General features: G+C 38.8%; 1 protein-coding gene across 2 annotated transcripts in view; it reads left to right on the plus strand.

The window, feature by feature from the left end:
* Positions 1–23,003, plus strand: part of SMG1 (SMG1 nonsense mediated mRNA decay associated PI3K related kinase) — a 119,015-nt gene that overhangs the window by 70,911 nt on the left and 25,101 nt on the right. For both annotated transcript variants that reach the window (XM_048865858.2, XM_075132746.1), the window contains 16 exons: positions 2,582–2,727; positions 3,456–3,657; positions 6,959–7,068; positions 7,463–7,610; positions 8,103–8,262; positions 8,729–8,849; positions 10,890–11,138; positions 11,581–11,865; positions 12,612–12,756; positions 13,048–13,183; positions 13,555–13,785; positions 13,904–14,081; positions 15,175–15,336; positions 15,788–16,005; positions 19,518–19,672; positions 21,351–21,573. In XM_048865858.2, coding sequence (XP_048721815.2) covers positions 2,582–2,727; positions 3,456–3,657; positions 6,959–7,068; positions 7,463–7,610; positions 8,103–8,262; positions 8,729–8,849; positions 10,890–11,138; positions 11,581–11,865; positions 12,612–12,756; positions 13,048–13,183; positions 13,555–13,785; positions 13,904–14,081; positions 15,175–15,336; positions 15,788–16,005; positions 19,518–19,672; positions 21,351–21,573 — 2,869 coding nt within the window. The remainder of the gene's footprint in view (positions 1–2,581; positions 2,728–3,455; positions 3,658–6,958; positions 7,069–7,462; positions 7,611–8,102; positions 8,263–8,728; positions 8,850–10,889; positions 11,139–11,580; positions 11,866–12,611; positions 12,757–13,047; positions 13,184–13,554; positions 13,786–13,903; positions 14,082–15,174; positions 15,337–15,787; positions 16,006–19,517; positions 19,673–21,350; positions 21,574–23,003) is intronic.

The following is a 23,003-nucleotide window of genomic DNA, read 5'->3' on the forward strand; positions in this document are numbered from 1 at the left end:
TGTTGCTGTACCAAGACTTAGAGAAAATCTTCAGTCCTAAAATCTACTGTACTAAACGTTATTTAGCTAACGGACATTCAGCTTCACTGTGTCAAGACAGTTATTACATGTGTGACTGAATAAGCAAAATAATGTTTGATCTATTATTCAACTATTTGAATAGTCAAAGCTTGCAACTCTGTTATGCAACATCCTTTCAGATTAATGAGATGTTGGGATATGACTAGTACAACAGGCCACAGTGAAAAAGGAAATTAATGGGACATTTCTGAAAGGAAGGTTAGCAGTGAAAAGGGAAATGTTGGTTTATGTTTGGTTTAACATTTGTTTTGCAGTACTACTCGGAGCCTCTCTATCATGATGATGGGGATCTCATTCTGTTAAGTGCTGCACAAAGGCATAGGATGACAGTCCCTGTCCCTTCTTACAGTCCAAGAAAATATGCAATATACAGAGACTAGAGGGTAGAAGGAAAAAGTCAGATACAATTATTATAAATATATATACACCTTTACATTTTTTGTTATAAAGAAAGAAAGAATTATTCCCAACTGCTGCTTAAACTATCCATCATTATATGCTCTTCGGGGTGTGGAAAAGTGACTAGTTTTGTTTGTTTGTGTTTTAATTTAGGGCAAAGACATCTAAATTTGGGATTTGTGATGTTAAGTATATACAGTAAAATAAAATACTGTTTTTTGTTTTTTTAAAGGTCCTCATGGGTTATATACTTAGCACTACTGCCAACCCACAGAGCTAATAATTTATTGAAAATCGATATTATGTTGTATAGTTTTAATGTGGGCAGTCTTCGGAGTTTTGAACACGTAGGGAAAAACACCCTTTCCACCCATACCAAAGTACTTGTGTTTTACATATTAGACTAAAATTCACCTGTGGGAAAAACATGCAAACACATTCTGTGTCCGTGTATACCTTTTGTCCTGCTGGCATACTGAAAGAAACAACACTCTTAATCTCTCTTCCCACCTCTGTCTCTGTTACAGGTGCTTCCTTCCCCCTGCCTTCTTAACTGCTTGGTTTGGCCTGTGTGGAAGCATCTTCCTGCAGGACTAGCTTTGATGTCTCTCACCCTCCAACATTTTACCACTTCCTTCCTCTGCCACCAGTCAGGGCCCATAGACATGCTGCCTTAAGTGTCAACATACCTTAAATAGGATCTGGTCAGAGGCATGAGGAGTTAGTGGCAGAGTGGATGCAAATCGGGCCTGCAGATCACACCAGTGATCTTCTCTTCTCCTGCTCTGTTGAGTGAGAGAAGTGGGAACTTCATGGCTCTTCTCCTTCAAACAACTTCAGCTCCCTCCATAAGACCAGCAGTGTCTGAGAAGCACTCCTATTATACCAGCCTCAGTTAGGTAACCTTGCCAGATTACACCTCTGTCTCCCGCTTGTGGTTCCTGTAAGCAGAGAAAGAAAGAATCCAATATTTGCTTCTCTCAGTTAAAGTCATGAGTAGCAAACGTTTGTGAATATAACAAAGCTGTTAGTCTAGTCATCTTTCATCTGCGGAGGTACAGTACTCACAGTATGCTAAGTGCTTTCCAAACAGGCGAGAGAGAGCGAGAGTGAGCCTTGTTGCAAGGGCTTCAGAGTCAAAAAAGGAGAAAACATATTAGGCTGGGAGAGAGGTACACATATGAGCAAAGAGGCCATGGCAGTTAACGTGTGTCCTGTTTGTTCCATGGTTTTCGTTCGATGGTTTTCATTTTTTTCTTTTAAAAAATGTTTTGTTATGGGGACAGTGGCAGGGGAGCAAGGGAGATACTAGGAACAAGGTTTGGGGGAAGGTCATTGAGAGGCAGGAGTGCGGGAAGAGTGACACTGGCAATGGAGGGACTGTGTTGAGGTGTGAGAATGAGATTAGGAGGAGCAAACAGTCAGCAAAAAAACAAATCTAGAATTCAAATTGTAAAATGCCAGCTGCTGACATCTTTCGGGCCTAGAGGCTGTGAAGCTCGTTCCACTAACCATGGTTTCCATTCTGTATCCCCAGATCAACATAGCTGGGGGAGCTCTGCTCGTCCTCACCCTGCTGTGTTGTTGCTTCTGTCTCCTGTGAGGGAGGGGGAGTTTCTGGCAGACGTCTCATGTGAAAAATCATATTATAGCTACTCCATCTAGAACAGTGCCAGCAAGTAAATTTTGCTTCAGTTCATAGTAATTTGAAGTTGGTATGAAAAGCTGATACATAGTTTCATATATGTGAAATTATGCCTATCAACTGACCACCTTAATTGTTTTCCATCTTCTTCAACCTTATTTTTTAAAGATCCCAGTTTGATGTTTTGGGTTGAAGGATAAAGACAATTCCAGAAATAAAAAAGATCAGTAACTAGATCACCCACCTTCAGTAGCTTCCTCGCCCCACCACTTCTGTTTTCTAAGTTTTACCATAGGGAGAAATCCTCTGTGGTCTTCCTTAGTTTTATTCTTGTGGCATTGCAGGGATCATTCATTCTGTCCTTTTATAGGAAAGTTTAATACAAACTCCATATACAAAAAGTAGAAAATCATTGCTGTAAAATGTTGACTAAACATTAAATCTTAAATGTTTAAGGTTTGAAAAAGCAACTGTTGAATACCAGGAGCACTTGAGTTCCATGACAGGAATGGATTGCTCCATAGCTGGTTTTGATAAATCTGTCCTGAAGTTGGCCAATTCAAATAGTGGCAATAATGCCAGCCCAAAGCATTCTTTCAATGGTAAGTATTATTAATTGCTTTTTAAAATGGTCACAAACTCCATGTACTGAATATGTGCATAACATTGTTATGGTTTACAGGTAATATAGTCAACAATAAAGCCTTGCTATATTGCCTTAGTAATTTACATTGTAAACACTTACGTACAAGTTTAACTGAATAATCCAGTTGAAGATATTGGGGCTACTCACATATGTAAAGATAAGCACATGCATAGATGTTTGCAGGTTTGGGGCCTAGTGAAGAGTTGGATAAAAGCAAGGATAACACATTGTATTTTAAGCAGTTTAGTTCTAATTATTTAGACTTTAATACGTCATTACTTCCAGTTATTTGTATACATCATGAATGTACTATAGTATAAAAAGAAGCCTTAAAATGAGACCTTGCCACAGCACTCTATTAAAATCTTGAGAAGTGGGAAGGGGTATTTTGTACACTTTTGTGTGTATTATCAGGTGCACATATTAGTTTAGTTCTTCTATATTGATCAGATCATTTTCTATCTTCCAGTTTCTTTATAAATATTAACTAAATTCTCTTGCGTAAGTATTTCAGTTTTACAGGTGATAAAATATGCTACAGATGAGAAGTTAGGTGCTGTAAATATTGTGTAACTAATCTTATCTAAAACAGATGAAACTTTTTGCCTTAAAACATAATTTCCAAATGCTTTGTCAAGTAATAAGGCTTATTTTTCTTAAATATTGATTTTCTTAATTTCACAGGTGAAGCTAGAAAAACTGTTCTGACTAAACCAAGTGATTCTTCACCTGAAGTTATAAATTACTTGGGTAACAAAGCATGTGAATGTTACATTGCAATTGCTGATTGGTCTGCTGTACAAGAATGGCAGAATGCTGTCCATGATTTGAAAAAAAGCACAAGTAATACCTCAGTCAATTTAAAAGCAGACTTTAACTACATAAAGTAAGGTTCTCATTAATTTATTCAATAATATCTCTGAAAGCAGTAAACTGTTACATGAAAGCTTCTCTTAGTCTCATCATATCAGTGCCATGTGGTTTCCAAGATCTTTATCTTTTGTGATGCAAAATGAATAATGATTTAGTAGGAAAACTTCCTTGATGTATAGTAGCTATAACAAATAATTAGTGAATTGACACCATCCTAAGTAAATCATTGGGGCTTTCATGATTCTTAAGATTAGGAAAGGCCTCTTAAAGTGTTTATTTGGAGGCAGAAGATAATGGATTTGTTTTAGTTATTTTTCATTGTAAGGGGATTCATCCATTCTCACAACTAGAATAATTTTTTAAAATACCTTATCTTTCACTTGTATCTTTTTTTATTCTTTAGATTTCTGAATTAAAATATTTTAACTCTAAAGCTTTCTTCAGAAATTAAAGAAGATTATGTTGGTTGATAGCTAATGATTCATTAGAGATACAAGGTGGATGAGGTAATATTTTATTGAATCACTATCTGTTGACAAGAGAAATTTTCAAGCTTACGTGGTGTTCTTCAGGATCTCTGTGTAAGCTTGGAAGCTTGTCTGTCTCACCCAATAAAATATATTACCTCACCACCTTGTCTCTCGAATGACCTAGGGCCGACACAGCTACAACAACCCTGCATATATCTAATGAATCATGATAGTCTTTTTAGGTTTTTTTAAGTAAATATAAAAAAAGCGCACCTATGATTCTAGCAGACATTTGTCTTGTTACTCAAGTGGGTTTCAGCCTTTCTTCATTTGTGAACCCCTAAAAATTTCCAGTGGACGTGCAGACCCCTTTAGAAATCTTACACATAGTTTGTGGACCACCAGGGACCACAGGTTGAAAACCACTGTTCTAGGGTAATGACAGTCGTTTGCGAACAACTTAAACGTAGTCTGCGGATCCCTAAGGGGTCTGTGGACCACAGGTCCAAAACCACTGCTCTAGTTAATATAAAGTTGGAATTGCAATAGATAAGACTTCTGTAGCCATTCCATTTGAAGATCTATTCTTTTCAAGCCTGTACTTCTCCAATAAACTTCATAAAAAATCTTTTGTCTGAAGTTTTTCACATGCAGACTTGGCCTAAAAGTAAATTCTTGGGGAAAAGTTTAAATATAGTCTGTCAAGATGTTTGAGTTTCTAAGGATAGAGTGTTTCTTTTTTTCTGTTAGTAAAACTGGTGGACTTCCTCATATAAACATAACTCAAAAAGTTTGTTTTTTAAAAGTTGCCATGTAGTTAATCCACAATGTAGGCAAGTCTTTACGATGTGTCTGAAAATATTTTGTTTAGAAATAGTTATGAATACTTCATATCCTCATCCTTTTTAGATACATTTGTCTGTGCTGGCAGAGATTTTTCAGTGATAGGCATCCACAAATAGTTTGTTTGCAGGTGCAGAGATTTGATCATTCTGAGTTGTGTGGGGCATGTGTAGTTTTATCCAGGTCGTCTGTCTAATCTACATATTTTCCTGGTTATTAGGCACCAAATTTGTACACCCTCTAAAAAGCTTTTTAGGGTGCTCTATACCCATTTAAGATTATGACTTCACTGCAGAATCAAGCAAAAGGGAGAAACTCTGTAGCTAAAGAGAGAAGTTTTTAATCAAATAAATATGCAGTAGTAATGGAAATATAAACGTTTTCATAGTGATTGTGGGTTTTTTCTTCTTTGTCAGTCCAGACACTTCATATTTCCTTTCTGCCAGCAGATGGTAACAGAACACTTTAAACATTTGTATCATGACATTCTGTGTTAAGGGTCTTGTTGGCTCAATCTTCAGTGTCTGATCTCAGTTGGCTGACTGATACTGTATCAAGTCTCCTGAACTGCTCAACTGATATGCTGTCAACAGGGTAGAAGGGTTGGGTGAGGAAGTTAGATTTTGGCTGTTGCAGGCTGTCAGCATACTCCTCTGTAAACTATGCCCTACACAAGACTCTAGGTCACAACCTGTGGCTCGTGGGCCGCTTGCAGCCCAATCAGCACACAGCTGCAATCCATGTGACATCCTCAGGGCCCTACAGATAGTATTGGATGTGGCCCACATAACACATTGTGGCCCATAATGGTAAATAGGTTGAGAGCCACTGTTCTAGGAGCTTGTCTATGGAAGGACACTCAAGAAAATTAACTGAAGGTGTAAATTTAAAGTAGATTAGTTAAATCAAGTTTAAACCCCTTTGTGAATGCTACTATTTTGAATTAAAGTGGCCTTAATTCACTTTAATTCTGAAGAAGGTTCTCATAGGGGTTTAATGCAGTTTAACTAATCCCCTTTAAAATTTAGTTTGAATTAATTTTTCTGAGTGTCCCTGTGTAAACAAACCCTGTGTCTCTTGTTGTCATGTGCACCAAGCAGTTCAATTACTGGCCAAAAAAAATTTTGGGGCCTCTTTATTAGCCCTATATAAGTCAATGGTAAAACTCTCATTGACTTGGATGGAACGAGGATTCCCCCCCTTAAACATAAAGGAAAGCTCTTTTTAAGATTGCTCCCCTGAAAGGATCTTACTTTAATTTGCCAGTACTTATTATTTTCCTTCCTTTATCCCTACACCTAGTGGAAGAGCAGTAGGTGTGTGGACTAATTGATGATTTTCTATAAATATGAAACTTTGAAATGTTTGTTCTTTAATTTTGATAGTCTGATAGCTTCTAAATTTTCATGAATGGCAAAAATTGAATTAAGTGTTTTCTGCTACGTTACCTTCATTTTACAGATTATGATTTTATATTAAGATGGAAATCTTTGTTTTCAAGTTATGTGAATGTGCTCTGACTTCCACCTTCTAAAAGTGCTGTGTGAGAACCTCTCAGGGCTTTGAATAAAGGTATGTCTACACTTGAAGCTGGTGGCATAATTCACAGCTGGGGGAGACATACAATAGCTCTGACTGAGCAAGCATGCTAAAAATGGAATGTAGATGCAGCAGCGCAAGTGGGCTAGCTGCCCTGATTGCCTGCCTGTTTCTGACACACGTTCTGCGTGGCTAGCCCTTCGTGCTGCTTGTGCTGCTGTGGCTATATTCTATTGTTAACACGCTAGCTCACTCAGAGCTAGCATGAATATCTCTTCAAGCTGGGATCACACCCCCTGCTCGAAGCGTACATATCGTAAGGCTACATGGAAGAAACATGTTAAAAGACAATTGGTTTGAGTAGTGCTCCTTCTGGCTTTTCATTGCTGTTAAGTTGTAGGATCTTCACCAACTAGGGTGAAGTAGGAGTATGGAAATAAAACTATAAAAATTGAATTGCAGATCTTTAAGCAGCTTTGAATGTGGAGAACTTATTGACTGTACAGAACAGCTAGAACTGCTACCTGGAGAAAACATCAACCTACTTACTGGAGGATCCAAAGAAAAAATAGGTACAAATAAAATCAAAATTCATAATAAAAGTAATTCCTAAACACTTATTATAAGCTTAAAATACAGTACCATATCAATATAGAAATTATACTTGGAGACTTTCTGGATAAGGATTCCAGAGTTCAGCAGAACTACTGTAACTTTATTTACCGAGTTGAGAAATAATTGGCAATCATAATCCTAAATGCTGTTGTATCTTTTTTTTGGATATATATGTGTTTTTTGAGAAAAGAACTTGGACTTAGAAATGTAATTTTCTCATTAATTATCAATATTTGTTCTGCAGTTCTTATCGCGAACTTTCTTCCTTTCAAAACTTTTATTGCAAGAATTATGGTAAAGGTTGGTACTTTTTAATCATTTGTGGAATGTATGTATGTATAATCTTTGTAGACATGAAGAAGCTGCTTCCTAACATGCTAAGTCCTGATCCAAGAGAATTTCAGAAAGCAATTGAAGTACAGTTGTTGAGAAGTTCAGTATGTCTGGCAACAGCTATTAACCACACAGAACAGGAACAAAAGTGGCAATTGATAACTGAGTAAGTTTAAAGAACCTTTGAGTGAATACAGTGACCTTGTATAACTTGTGTGAGAGAAGTTGTAATCCATTAAAAACCACTTTGTAGTAACTGTAGTCTTTGTTGTATTTAAGTATGAAGCTTTTGTTTGGCTGCATTTCTGAGAGTACATGAAGTTGTGTTTCATGGATTAGGAGTATAAACCACTAGGAGAAAGAATAAGGAGGGATTTTAATTTTAGAGATCTAATGCTTTGTTCACCTGGCCAGTTGACAGTAAACAATTCTTTGAAACAGACGATCTGTGGAAACTTATTGTGCATGATAAATGATAGGTTATGCAAGACCTGATCTTTTCTTCCATATGAAGAGGCTGAATTTTGCTGCCTGTTGCACATTCATAGTGTTTTTTTTATGTTAATAAATAACAATATCTGTTAATTAAAAAGACGAGGATAATTAGTAGCTAATAGAATGGACTGTTCTAGTTTCTAACTCTAAATCTTTATTTCAGAAATATAGTAAAATATCTGAAGCAGACGTCACGAATCGCCATTGGACCTTTAAGACTTTCCACATTGACTGTGTCTCAGTCATTGCCAGTGTTGAGCACCCTGCAGTTATATTGTTCATCTGCTTTGGAAAACACAGTATCAAGCAGGCTTTCATCAGAGGTATGTTTTTTTGTGTATAAATTCTTAAAATAATATTAATAAGGTCATGTGTTAATACATGCATCAGGTAACATCTTTCTGCAGAGATGGGCTCATTCTTATTCAAACTAAGTTGAGAACACATTGAATTTCCTAACATATTTGCACCTGAAAATATTTTTTTTTTAATCTGTTAGTAAAATTTCTGACCATTTAACACCACTTCTACCTGCATCTTTGTAATCCCACAGTAAAAAGGGCTTCATTGCAGGACTCTTCAGACCTCACTTTAGACACCTCTCTCATGCAGTAACATCCCTGCTCAAACAGTCCAACTAAGCAAATATTTTTGGTGTTACGCTTTGCTATATAAACTTAAATTAGTAAACTACAGCTTACTCCACTCTAAAATATTCTGTAGGTATTGAAAACTACAAGTTCTACATTATTCCATGACAAACATGAAATTTTTTTATGCCTTCCACAGGACTGTCTTATCCCTCTTTTTAGTGATGCTTTACGGTCGTGCAAACAGCATGATGTAAGACCATGGATGCATGCCTTAAGATATACTGTGTACCAGAATCAATTGCTGGAAAAAATTAAAGGTATCTAAATTTTATGTTGGTCTCTAAGGTGCCACAAGGACTCCTCATTATACACAATTAGTGACTTAGACTTTTGTTTTGGTAGAAGCACTTGCATTTTCATGGTTCAAATAATTTGCTTAGAAATATGCAAAATATGCTAAATAAAATTGTTTTATTTAGCAAATGCTTATGTATGTTATAAAATATTTAGGAAACAATGCTATAATGTAATTCACTCATTCTCAAGTTTTTAAACACTTCCATTGTGTTCTTAGACATACCTTGTGCTGTCATTAGTGTGTTTTCAAAAACAAGCTCCTTTACAGTAATTCAAGTATGCAGTATGCTTCTGGTATGCAAAGAAGCAGGGTACAGGTAAAATCTCCGCCCCGGTTTTTTTCTTCTTTTGGTAATCCATGAGTCTCAAATTTTAAATGTCAAACTGGAATTAAAACTAGCTACATGAGACGAGAGCATACTGTGGAAGAGTGATTAATGTTTTTAATACTGGCTCCAAACAGGTTTTTTACTTTTATATTGTCTAATAGAATCTTAAAATGGAAAAAAGTAAACAAATTGCAAAAATATTGCTTTTCTTATGTAACTAGTTTTGTGGCCTCTGACATCAGCCATCTGTTAAATCGCATGCATATTGGGGGGAGAGCGCCCACAATCTTCTGCTCCAAAGCCATCTCATATATCACTTGACCTAACAGACTCTTCATTAGTTGTCAGTGATATTTTTTTTTTGCTGTGAATCACCCATCCAATACTCTGGATTTTATCTGTCTTCTGTTTAAAAAAAAAAAAAAAAAAAGTATCAGTAAAATTGCACAATAATGAATTTGGACCATTGTCAAGAATCTAAAAACCGTTAGGTCATTCTTCTCTCTTCAGAAAAGAAAACTCCCACTTAATGGTCCTTTTTAAAAAAAAAAAAAAGTGCCTGGGAGAATAATGAAGGCTAAGCATGATCTGAAACTCAGTACAAACCAATTAGAAATATTTGAGCAGCGCTCATTTCTTTGAAGAGAAAGCAGTAGTATACATAGACTTAAGCCAGCATACCAGTTTTTTAAAATACTTATTTATCAAGTTTTCACAGGTCTACATAGTGCCAAATCCAAAAGAGGTCCATATCTTTTGTTAGAATTTGATACAGAGAAAGCTTTTGACAGAATAGAGTGGAACTTTCTGTCTATGTAGTGCTTTCATATTGACCTTGACCCCCAATTCCTTAAATGGATAACTGCTCTTTATACTGGCCCAAAAGCAGCTGTGCCTTTTGGACTTAAAGCTTCCCTGTTTGAATTACACAGGGGAGCTAGGCAAGGATATCCATTGTTTCCTTTACTTTTTGCATTTCCATGGCCTTTATACAGAGGATAAAGAATAATGAATTTATCACTGTAAGCATGACAACACCTCAGAAAATAGCTTTATATGCTAGTGATGTAATAGTATCTAACCTGAACATTTCCTTAAAATTAGTATCTAAAGAAATGCATGATGTCAGGAAAACATGAGGCTTGAAATAAATTATACTGTTTCTATGTGTAATTATAGATCTGTAATACTAGCTATAAATTTACCAGACTTTGAGAAGTTATCCCTCCAGAAGACATTTGGGTACACATAGGCAACAAATTCTGTAAGATACTGGGGAATTAAAATCTCAAAACAGCCAAGAGTTAAATGATTTAATTTTTCAAACTACTATTTCAGCAGATGAAAAAAGACTTGGGGTGCTGGAGGGAAGTATGCAATTACTTGGTTGGTAAGAATAGCCACGATCAAAATTAATATTGTTGCCCAGGATATCCTTCTTGTTTCAAAATCTCTCTCTAATCATTCCAGATAATTCTCTGGCAGGCATACAGAGAATGTTAGAATTTATATGGACTAAGAAAAGACCAAGAGTGGGTATAGTTTTTTCCTCTGTTGATAGTTGCATTCTGTATACGGCTGGCATGGTGAGGCAATCATCTACTTGTGTTCCAAATGCAATTATTGCTTTAAAACAAAGTTTTGTCGTCAAAAATTTGCTTTCTTTTTCAGAACAAACTGTCTCTGTTAGAAGTCATCTAATGGAACTGGGTCTAACGGCAGCAAAATTTGCTAGAAAACGGGGGAATGTGGCCCTAGCCACACGATTGCTTGCTCAATGCAGTGAAGTTCAGCTGGGAAAAACCACTACTGCTCAAGATTTAGTTCAGCACTTCAAAAAATTGTCAGCACCAGGTCAAATAGATGAAAAATGGAGTCCTGAACTTGATATTGAGAAAACAAAATTGCTATACACAGCTGGTTAGTGTTTGATAATCTCACATAGATACTATGTCTTATCGTACTTCTTGCCAGGTTGTTTTTTCCAAGAAATCATAGTGGTACAGTAAACCTAGAAATTGCTTTCAACCCAATAACTAATGTCTCAGTTTGAGTATTTTAAAATGGCTTTTCTCTTTAGTTGTTTAGATTTGAAGGAAGAGAAACTCCCTTTCTTACAAATTGCTGAGAGTATAGAATTGTTTCTGTATTATAAGTTTAACTCTTACAAATATTTGGCCCTGTAGTATAGACTCTTATAATACCCCAGTAACATCAGCAGATAGAAAAAGGCAGTCTCTCATTTCTGTTCATGATTTGTTAAAGCTGCATCTGAAATTTGCGGAATTTTGAGATTACGGGGAAGTGCTTTGAATAAAACTAACATCTCTAATAAAAATGTACTGTGTGTCTTGATATGCAGGTCAGTCAACACACGCTATGGAAATGCTAAGTTCTTGTGCCATATCTTTCTGCAAATCTGCCAAAGCCGAATATGCAGTAGCTAAGTCTATTCTTACACTGGCTAAATGGATTCAGGCTGAATGGAAAGAGATTTCAGGTCAACTGAAGCAAGTATACAGAGCACGACAGCAACAGAATCTCACTGGCCTTTCTACATTGTCTAAAAACATATATACTTTGATTGACCTGCCAGCTGTTAATACAATAGAAGAGGAATATCCTAGAATTGAAAGTGAATCTACAGGTAGAAGTTCCTCCTTCTAGTTTTTGCTTTGCCAGGCTATATGGTTACTCAGATGTGATGGTTCCAATAAGGGGCAGAGCCAGCTGTGCTGGTAAAGTTTAATGTGGTACAACTGCTTTGCTATTTTAAAAAAAAGATTTTCAGACTTAGGTTAATATTTTATATAAAATTCAGATTTTGGGGTTTTGTAGAATTTAAATACTAATGGGAAATACAGGAGCTTGGAATGAATTCTCTTAAGGGCAACACTATGCTTTTAAAGTTATTACAAAATCATAATAAACTCTCACTTAAGATCTAGCGCCCAGACTGTAAATATAAAAGATCTATATTTAAATACCTTTAATAAACTTGAAAAACAATTATAAAATTTTTTTCCTCACAGGGTAACTGATCTTTTTTCTAAACACTTTTATTGCTCTTACAATTGTGATGTGTGTTGCAGTTAGTAAATTTGGTTGTTTCTTAGGAGACTTCTCCAAGTGTCACGATTACATTTTTCCTCGTTTGAATCTGGACATCCTATCTAATTTAGGCCTCTGTTCAGCACATGCTCTCTACCTGACTTGTATCTATATTCTTTTCTCTTTACCTTCCTATATCTCTACTCTCTTTAAAGTGATATATTGAAGTCTGTCTCTGAAGCACAGTATTCTGGTATTTTGGAGATCAGGATTCTCATAAATGTGAATCAGATGTGTTTATTTTTGTGTGTAACCTCTGTTGCTCTATTTCCACCACCACAGTAAATATTGGCGTTGGAGAACCTGACTTCATTTTGGGGCACCTGTATCACCTGTCTTCAGTACAGGCACCTGAAGTAGCCAAGTCATGGGCAGCACTGGCTAGTTGGGCTTACAGATGGGGCAGGAAGGTAGTTGATAATGCCAGGTAAATCTATTATTCTTGTTTTTAAAAAAATAAATACATAAAAAATCTTAATTTCACATTTGTTGAGTATATGTTAGCTCTCAATAAGTGTAATTCACCCCTGTGCGGTTCAGAGAGCCAAAACAAGATGGATGTGCCACTTGTGTTCTGTTTTGATTGCTGGCCCTCCGAATAGGGGTGAATTTCACCCTAAGACGAAGCCTTAAATATACAGTATTATGAAGGTAAGTAGTTCTGTAAATATTTACATTAATTGTGGTTTTGGGTTTGATGACTTATTAAATGTTACAGTCAGGGAGGTGTCCGTCTTCTGCCAAAAGAGAAATCTGAGGTTCAAAGCTTGCTTCCTGACAACATTGCAGAGGAAGACCGAGAGAAAATCTATGGCATTCTTGGACAGGCAGTATGTCGTCCAGCTGGAATTCAGGTAAGTGGAAACTTGCATTATTGAAAAATGTTCCAATTCATTCAGCGTGCCACTTTAGCTTTCCTCCCTGATTGTGTAGTGGACTACAATATTTATATAATGTCTTAAATCAAACTTCTCCCAAAATGGCATACTGCACAAAAAATGCAGAAATTCCCAAGAAATAAGCTATGTTAGTGATTATACATGTATGGCATTATATCTGCTCTGGAATGAAGCAACTGAAAGAACTGTGTGTGTACACATTTCAAATTCCTGGCTACCCTTCCCGGGATCAGCAATTAATATACATTGTGGAAAAGTTTTGTGGTCTTGTTCAAACCAATTATCTCATTCTTTCCTCTTAATATTCTTGCATAATCTGAGTTTAGGATGAAGATATGACCCTACAGATCACAGAAAATGAAGACAATGAAGAAGATGATATGGTGGATGTTATATGGCGTCAGTTGCTGAGTAGTTGCCCCTGGCTTTCAGATCTTGATGAAAATGCAACAGAGGGGTTAATCAAAGTGTGGAGAAAAGTAGTAGACAGAATCTTCAGTCTCTATAAACTGTCCTGCAGTGCATATTTTACCTTCCTTAAACTCAATGCTGGTCAGGTATGCATTACAGTCTGTTGTGGTGATGAAAGCTAGTTCTTAAACATTTTTAAAGCTTAAGACCCATGACAAAACAGTATGGTCAGTTAAGAGTGCTACTTCTTTCTATAATATGTAGGTTCCTCTTGATGAAGATGACCCCAGACTACTTTTAAGAAACACTTCTGAACAAAGCACTGATGATGTTATTGTGATGGCAACCTTGAGATTGTTGAGGTTACTTGTGAAACATGCTGGAGAACTTCGACAATATCTAGAGCAGGGACTAGAAACAACCCCTACTGCTCCATGGAGAGGTAAGGTGGTTTTAGCTGAATTATTAAATTGAATTTTGACAGACTTTTTTGCTAAATATAAATAAACAGAAAACTTCTTATCAAACTTGCCTTTGCAAACCTTTCTCTTTCAACCGTTGTAAACCCTAAGTTTATAAAAAAAAAAAAAAAAAAAAATGTATACACAATAGTTTGTCTCCCACCTAATAGGCAGATTATTGTGTACTCTTCATCTAACAAAACTTATTTTTTAAAAAGACTTTGGTATTCCCTAAGACTTTTGCGAAGACTAACCTGTATTCAAATTTGAAAGACTATTTTCAGTTTCTTGTAGGAAGTGAATGACCCCTTCCCAGGTGGGCCAGAGGAATGGACCATATATTCCTGAATTACAGTGGTAACTGCTGGACAGTGGCAGCCCTTCCAGGAATGGGTGAATTCCTACCACTTCTCTCAAGTGCTAGAATTAGTCAGCAAGATGCAGTGACCTGACTATAAAAAAGTGATGTTGAGTGGAAATGACAGGTTTCAGAGTAGCAGCCATGTTAGTCTGTATCCGCAAAAAGAAAAGGAGTACTTGTGGCACCTTAGAGACTAACAAATTTATTTGAGCATAAGCTTTCGTGAGCTACAGCTCACTTCATCGGATGCATCCACTGCACACATCCAAAGAAGTGAGCTCTAGCTCACGAAAGCTTATGCTCAAATAAATTTGTTAGTCTGTAAGGTGCCACAAGTACTCCTTTTCTTTTTGAGTGGAAATGGGTCTCTCCTTATTGCACCTTCTACATTGTCACAAAATCACATTTCTTTTTTGGAGCTTCTAGTGACGCAATCCCTAAAAACTATATGACGCTAACAGGCCCAATGTGCAGGACTCAATTGCTAGTGCTCTGTTGCAAGATTTATGTACTAAATATAATTGACTCTGCTTCTTGAATGGTAGGGGGAAATAATCTAGTACCCATACACTAAAAGGTAGAGATCTTGCTGTGGTTTAAATAACAGGAGAATGTTTCATGATACAAAAATTACACATCACTGAAAACATCTTTCTGTGGCTTCAGTGTACAAAAATCAATGTAGCCCTTTTTTCTGCTCTTTTTTTATAAAGGTATTATTCCTCAACTCTTCTCCCGCCTGAACCACCCTGAAATATATGTTCGTCAAAGTATTTGCAATTTACTGTGTCGAGTAGCTCAAGATTCTCCTCATCTTATATTGTACCCTGCAATAGTGGGTACCATTTCACTTAGCAGTGAATCCCAGTCTTCAGGTATGGAAGGATTCTTTTTGTTGTTGTTGGGGTTATTACTTAATGCCAAATAGTTGATAAATGAAATAATGTTCAGAAGGTCCATTTTAAACAATTTGCTGAGAAATACAGCAAGTCTATGTATGTGTGCTGCTAGCTAGAATGCAGTATGTTTGAACTTTTACTGTTTATACAGTAAAAGTTCACTTTGGTTATATCTTTCGATACAACACTCCTTAAGGTGTGACGTATTATGGACTACACCTGTAAACTGTCTAAAATTCTAGTACCTTGTACGAAGACCCCTTTGGCACACCATAATTTTTTCATTATGATTTCATATATTATATCTAAGCCTTTTATACTTCCATAAGTTTGTGCAGTACCGAGCATAATGGGGCCCTGATTCAAAATTTGGCCTTTGGATGCTACTGCAGTATATATATTATTCAATACACTTTTTCTAATCTAGGGAACAAGTTGCCCTCTGCAATCCCTACTTTGCTAGGTAACATTCAAGGTGAAGAACTATTAGGTGGTGAATGTGAAGGAGGAAGTCCCCCGGCTTCTCAAGAAAGTAATAAGGATGAACCAAAAAATGGATTAAATGAAGACCAAGCAATGATGCAGGACTGCTACAGCAAAATTGTAGAAAAGCTGTCTACTGCAAATCCAACAATGGTGTTGCAGGTAAAATAAATTTGTTTTTTTGTAATTTATTCAGGCTGACTTGTAACCAGACATACAGTTTGTGAAATTATGTATTCTTTGAGTGCTTGCACGTGTCCATTGCAACGTAGGTGTGCGCGCGCCCTGAGCACAATTGCCACAATCTTTTCCCTTCACGGTATCCGTTGGGTCGACTCCAGCGCCCCCTGGTGCTGTGCGCTCATAGTGCTAGTATGTAGCCGCGCCAAGCCCGCATCCCTTCAGTTCCTTCTTACCGCCTGTGACGGATACTGGAACTTACCTCTTTGCTCAGGCAATCTCTTCCAGTGGTTTCTTTCTCCTTTTTTGGGGTATATAGTTCTTGTAGTTTAGCTAGTTTGGTGGTGGTGGTGGTAGCACTACTTTTAGTAGTTAGTGTGTTTTGGATGCCTCTGTACTTATTTGGAGAGGCTTGTCTGCTCCCTAGTGCCAGGGTATGCCTCTGTCACGGGGTTTTAAGCCCTGCTCTTCCTGTGGCAAGTCGACTAATTGTGTCTTCACCAGACCCGCTAAATCACTATCACTGCGTCAACTACATCAACAGGCAGGGCGGAGTGCTCTCTTCCTCCCTATGGCAGGAGGCAGTCTGGCTGTGGGAGTTCTGCATTACACACTCAATCTACCTAGAAGCATCTTACCTGCCAGGTACACAGAACAAATTCGCAGATCACCTCAGCAGGTCCTTCTGCACTTGCCACAAGTGGTCCCTTCATCCAGACATGGCAAGGGACATCTTCCAGAGCCTAGGTATGGGACTACCTTTGTAGACCTGTTTGCTACCTGCGACAACAGGAAATGCCATCAGTTTTGCTCCCGGAGGGGCCACAATTTGGGTCTCTTACGGATGCCTTCCTGTTGGCATGGACAACTTACCTGTATTACACTCCCCCCCCCCCCCCCCCCATTCCCTTAATTTGAAAGGTTCTGTCGAAAATCAAGCAGCATTGAGCACGGGTCATCCCTATAGCCCCGGCGTGGCTCAGATAGCACTGGTTCACTCACCATCCTCAAGCCTTTCAGTGGAGCTCTCACTGCACCTGGCTGAATCCTGAAGAGCAAGCTTGCTCAGAGCAGATTCATAGAGTCCTACTAAGCAGTAGAAAATCTTCCACCATGGCAACATACCTGGCAAAGTGGAAACAGTTCTCCATCTGGTCTTCCCAATGGAGGGTTCCACCTATACAATCCTCATTGCAACTTACTTTGGAGTACCTTCTGCTCTTGAAACAACAAGGTGGCCATTTCATCTTTCTATCCTAAAGTTGACAAGAGATTGGTCTTTTCGCATGAAATGGTAATCTGTTTTCTCAAAGGCCTGGAGAGGATGTTTCCTCAGATAAAGAAACGAATCTCTCCTTGGAACCTAAACCTTATCTTGTCAAAGCTGACAGGCCCGCCCTTTGAGCTGCTAGCGACGTACTCACTGTTTCACCTCTCCTGGAAAGTGGCCGTTTTAGTGGCCATCACTTCAGCCAGAAGAGTTTCAGAGACCTGAGCCCTCATGGTGGAACCCCTGTATACAGTGTTCTTCAGAGATAAAGTACAGCTGTGTCTGCATCCAAAGTTCTTCCCAAAATTGGTTTCACAATTCCATTGCAGCCAAGCAGTTTTTCTACCAATATTCTACCCTAAGCTGCGTGCAGATGGAGAAGAACAGTGTCTGCACTCCTTGGATGTTAGAGGGCCCCTGGCATTTTATATTTCACAGTTCATAATGATAGCTGAGCGAATGAAGGGGCTCCCCATCTCTGCCCAGAGGATTTCGTCTTGGATTACTTCACGTATCTGGGCATGTTATGACTTCGTGGGAATCCCTCGTCCACCTAACCTGACTGCTCACTCCACAAGATCTCAGGCTTCTTAGGCCGCTTTCCTAGCTCAAGTCCCTATTCAAGATATCTGCAGGGCAGCAACCTGGCCCTCGGCGCACACATTCTCAGCACACTTGCCATTACCCAGCAAGCCAGAGATTATGCCAACTTCGGCCGGGCAGTGTTGCAGTCAGTGTGTCATAGAATCATAGAATATCGGGGTTGTAAGGGACCTCCGGGGACCTCAGGGTTGGAAGGGACCATCTAGTCCAACCCCCTGCTCAAAGCAGGACCAATCCCCAACTAAATTGTCCCAGCCAGGGCTTTGTCAAGCCTGACCTTAAAAACCTCAAAGGCAGGAGATTCCACCACCTCACTAGGTAATGCATTCCAGTGCTTCACCACCCTCCTCCTGAAAAAGTTTTTCCTGATATCCAACCTAAACCTCCCCCACTGCAACTTGAGACCATTACTCCTTGTTCTGTCATCTGCTACCACTGAGAACAGTCTAGATCCATCCTCTTTGGAACCCCCTTCAGGTAGTTGAAAGCAACTATCAAATCCCCCCTCATTCTTCTCTTCTGCATACTAAACAATCCCAATTCCCTCAGCCTCTCCTCATAACTTATGTGTTCCAGTCCCCTAATCATTTTTGTTGCCCTCTGCTGGACACTTTCCAATTTTTCCACATCCTTGTAGTGTGGGGCCCAAAACTGGACACAGTACTCCAGATGAGGCCTCACCAGTGTCGAATAGAGGGGAACGATCATGTCCCTCGATCTGCTGGCAATGCCCCCACTTATACAGCCCAAAATGCCGTTAGCCTTCTTGGCAACAAGGGCACACTGTTGACTCATATCCAGCTTCTCGTCCATTGTAACCTCTAGGTCCTTTTCTGCAGAACTGCTGCCTAGCCACTCAGTCCCTAGTCTGAAGCAGTGCATGGGATTCTTTTGTTCTAAGTGCAGGACTCTGCACTTGTCTTTGTTGAACCTCATCAGATTTCTTTTGGCCCAATCCTCTAATTTGTCTAAGTCCGTCTGTATCCTATCCCTACCTTCCAGCATATCTACCACTCCTCCCAGTTTAGTGTCATCTGCAAACTTGCTGAGGGTGCAGTCCACGCCATCCTCTGGATCATTAATGAGTCCTTGAACTCTGAGCCCATCTCCTGTGCAACTGGTTGTGAGTCATCTACATTGGAATGGACATGTGCAAGCACTCGAAGAAAAAAGATTTGCTAACCTTTCTGTAACTGTTGTTCTTCGAGATGTGTTGCACATATCCATTCCAAGACCTGCCCGCTGTTCCCTCTCCTGAAGCGATTGGTAAGAATAACCTGAAGAGGTGTGGGGTCGGTGGGGCCCCTTATACTTGTGCTATGAGCATGTAGCACCAGGGGGTGCAGGAGCCGATCCGATGGAAAAAATTCTGGCAAATGTGCTCTGGGCACTCACACACCTACACTGGAAAGGACGTGCAACACATCTCAAAGAACAACAGTTACAGAAAAGTTAGTAACTTGTTTCTTTTGCGTGGATGGTTACTAAAGTTTCCAGTGTAACTTTGATCTTACTGTAAGGATGTCATTCTTTTAAGACGTTCAAGCTGCTATTAAATAGATGACCTAGAAAAAAAATCTTGAACTTTAAAAATAAGGGCATTTTAATTTATTTTATACAGGTTCAGATGCTAGTAGCAGAGCTGCGCCGAGTTACAGTTCTGTGGGATGAACTTTGGTTGGGAGTGCTGTTGCAGCAGCACATGTATGTCCTCAGACGGATTCAGCAACTGGAAGATGAAGTCAAGAGAGTTCAAAACAACAACACTCTACGGAAGTAGGTTTTCATGAATAACTTCTAAGTAAAAATGGGCGAGAGAAGACAGATTGTCGCTGCGCAGTAGAATTATTAAATTGACCAGTCATGCTTTTCCTCCTAAATCGGTATCAGAGGTCAGGGTGCCACAGCTGGTACTTTGGTGCACTCCATTTGCACCACACAGAAGGTGCAAGTGGAGCAAAATATACAGCAATACGTTCCTTGCTGTGGATTCCCCCAGTATGGAGCAGTCACCTGTGAGTGTAGAACTACAGAATTCATATCCTACTCCTTCCCTTCTCACAGCCCTAGTACAGGCTCCTGTCAGCTGTGTAGAGGTTTGTCAAGGGTAGAGATGGGAGTGGCTGGTGTACACTGTACTCCAGCTATTCACCTCTGGTGTACAGTGGTGGAGGGACAGTTAACAGCTCATGTTAGGCTTGTACAGGAAGCTTTAATTGATTTTCAGCTTGTCTTTTTCCCATTCCTGGGTTTTCCTGGGTGGCTGTGTGGAGGAGGGAAGTGATGCTTTTGGAAGCACTTGTCTAGCCTCCGGAAGAATCAGATGACTTTCAGTCCTGCTCTCCCTGTCAATACTTCTGTCTAGCATGGAAGCAGACAATAAAGAAGCCAAAACTATTACTGCTTCCTCATATGCAGTGCTACATGCAGCCAGGGAGGGAGCAGCAGCTGCTCAGAGTCCTCCCTGCTCACACCAGAGCAGCTTCTGTGACTGGAAAGGAAGAAGTGACAGGCTGTGCCTCTATTCCCCATAGTGATGGGGCTGATTCAGAGGCTTCCGTTTAAAAAATTAGAAGCCAAAGCTCAAGGGACCATATTTTCAATATGTAACCAAATACAAATTTTCTTCTTAACACAGCCACCATCAAAGGCCACAATTTAGAGAACTGGGAACCAAAGGTTGGACATCCCTGTCTTGACTGCTTTTTAGTTTGTTGTCTCTTATTAATGTATGAAATCACCTTTATCATATATCTGTTTGATTCTAAGTTCTGCACTGGTAGGCAAGATTGAAGATGGAAAAATATACTAAATTTAACTAGTAACACTTCTGTGATTTGTCTTTTCAATGATAAGACATTTTATTTAGTATAATTTTGTACCCAACACTAGTGTTGTACCCAACATTTTTGAAATGTTAGACATAAATGTTTCTGGTACGACTGATCTGTCTCCTGTCCTGAAACATCAACCGTTGACAAGTTCTAAGTGTTTATTGCCTCCTCTTCTGAAAGGCATCACAAATGAAAGTCCAATGGATTTGGAAATATAAATTCAGGTTTGTTTTGCAGTGTTTTTTTATGAAGAAGAAAAGAGCTTGTTCCTTGGTGGTGGTTTGACAATTATTTATAATATAGACATTTATTTGACATTTATAATATAATATAGAAGTACTGTTAAGTGTTTTGGGTGTACATAAGTAGCTTTTTTTCTCTTCCTGGTATTAACATCTGGTTGGCTCACTTATGGGTTTTTAAATATTGCTTGCTGGTGTTAAAATACCTATTTTCTTCTATTTTATATTTATCCTGAAAGATTGGCATCTTAATTTAGACTTTGTATTTAACTGGGTAACTGTCAGTGTGATATATCCTATAATAAATATGCCTTTTGTTTTAAAATAGTTCATTTTTAAAGCTGGTATAGAATTATTTTTTCTCTCCTTCCTACATAGAGAGGAAAAGATAGCAATCATGCGTGAAAAGCATACAGCTCTAATGAAGCCCATTGTATTTGCTTTGGAACATGTACAAAGCATCACTGCAGCTCCTGCAGAAACTCCTCATGAAAAGTGGTTTCAGGACAATTATGGAGATGCAATTGAAAATGCTTTAGAAAAACTTAAGAACCCTTCTAATCCTGCTAAACCTGGAAGCAGCTGGATCCCATTTAAAGAGGTACTGTGTCTTCAACATGCTAGTAAAGAAAATTATATATAAAATCTGATAACTTTTTCTGCTACATATGATTAAACTGACTTCTTACTTGTTACTGGAATGACTAATGTACCAATCAAAGTCTCTTCCTCTGTATCATGGGTTTGAATGTCATCATATTTTAGGGCAAGATCATAGCTGGTTGAATCTTGGAAGATTAACAAGGACAGATTTTGTGTCCTCATTACATCGCAAATATTTTTGTCTCGAGCGGAAGCTGACATTGGGAACTTGTTTAAAATCATAATAGGGCCAAATTAGGGCAGTGGTGCTCAAATTATAGTTTGCAGAATAACATGCTTAGGAACAAGGCACAGGTGCCTTAAGACAAAGGAAATATCCTCTCATGGATTAAGTAGACTGCAGAATGAAGCAGTGTGAGAGCTACCACTGCATCAATAAGCATCTGTCCTCCAGTACCATCTGACTATAGGTTGGCTTCATCCCTTGCAATTAGAGTAATGTTCCATATGCACATTTTTTTTTTATGCCCTCTCCAGGACTTTTAGGAGCTCTGTTATCACCACATCCTAGTATTTTGCCTCTGCCACAAATACAGCTTATATCTCTACCCTCTCCACTACTAACCTTCCAGCCATTGATAGTACTTTCCTTTTTTAACCTCCTACCTTCTAGTCTGTGGGATCCTGGAAAATGATAGGAGCAAGCAGCTGTTCCTTTCCTGTTTTTCCCATCCTATCTCTTCAAATTTCTCCCCATCTCCCTCCCCATGAGCCTAGTCATCTCAGACTCTGCTACCGAACACATTTCCTCTCTTGGAAGTCCAGCAGTGCTCCAGTTAGTTTTAACAGCAGTCCTCAACTTCTCCAGTTCTCTTTACATGACCTGCTTTCTACCACCTGACAGTCTTACTCAAAAATCTCACAATTCTTGCAGTCTCTCCTAGTTCCTCCAGATACTGGCATTGCCATCTCAGTACTGGAAGACTTGAGCTGCTAGATCAAGGTAGGAAATACAGCTCTTTTCTGAAGGTTTCTTTGGTGTGACTTTGTTATGAAGTAATGACTTTTATAATCCTTCCACCAATGCATTTGGGTGATATTTTTCTATTGGTTGAAGCCTGACTTTGGAGCTTCAACAAGTTCAATGAACTACCATCCTGGAATTGTTTTAAATTGTTTCATTAAAGGTCTCAAACCCAGCACTGTGTAGAGACAGTCTTCAATGTTAGCAGCTCTGGACCTGGCAGAACATCTTGGTCGCCTACTGTAATATGAGGCCTTTATCTGTTAGCTGTCCCTGTGGCAGGATGGGGAGCTATACCACCTGACTCCATTCCCATTATGCCACTGAGTTCCAGCTCAGGGCCCTTGTTTGGAACATCCAGAACCAATCCTTCTCTGTCCCTTGCTGCTCCCTGAGCTGCCTCC

The sequence above is a fragment of the Caretta caretta genome, chromosome 10, assembly GCF_965140235.1.
Source record: "Caretta caretta isolate rCarCar2 chromosome 10, rCarCar1.hap1, whole genome shotgun sequence".
In the NCBI taxonomy this organism is placed as follows: domain Eukaryota; kingdom Metazoa; phylum Chordata; order Testudines; family Cheloniidae; genus Caretta; species Caretta caretta.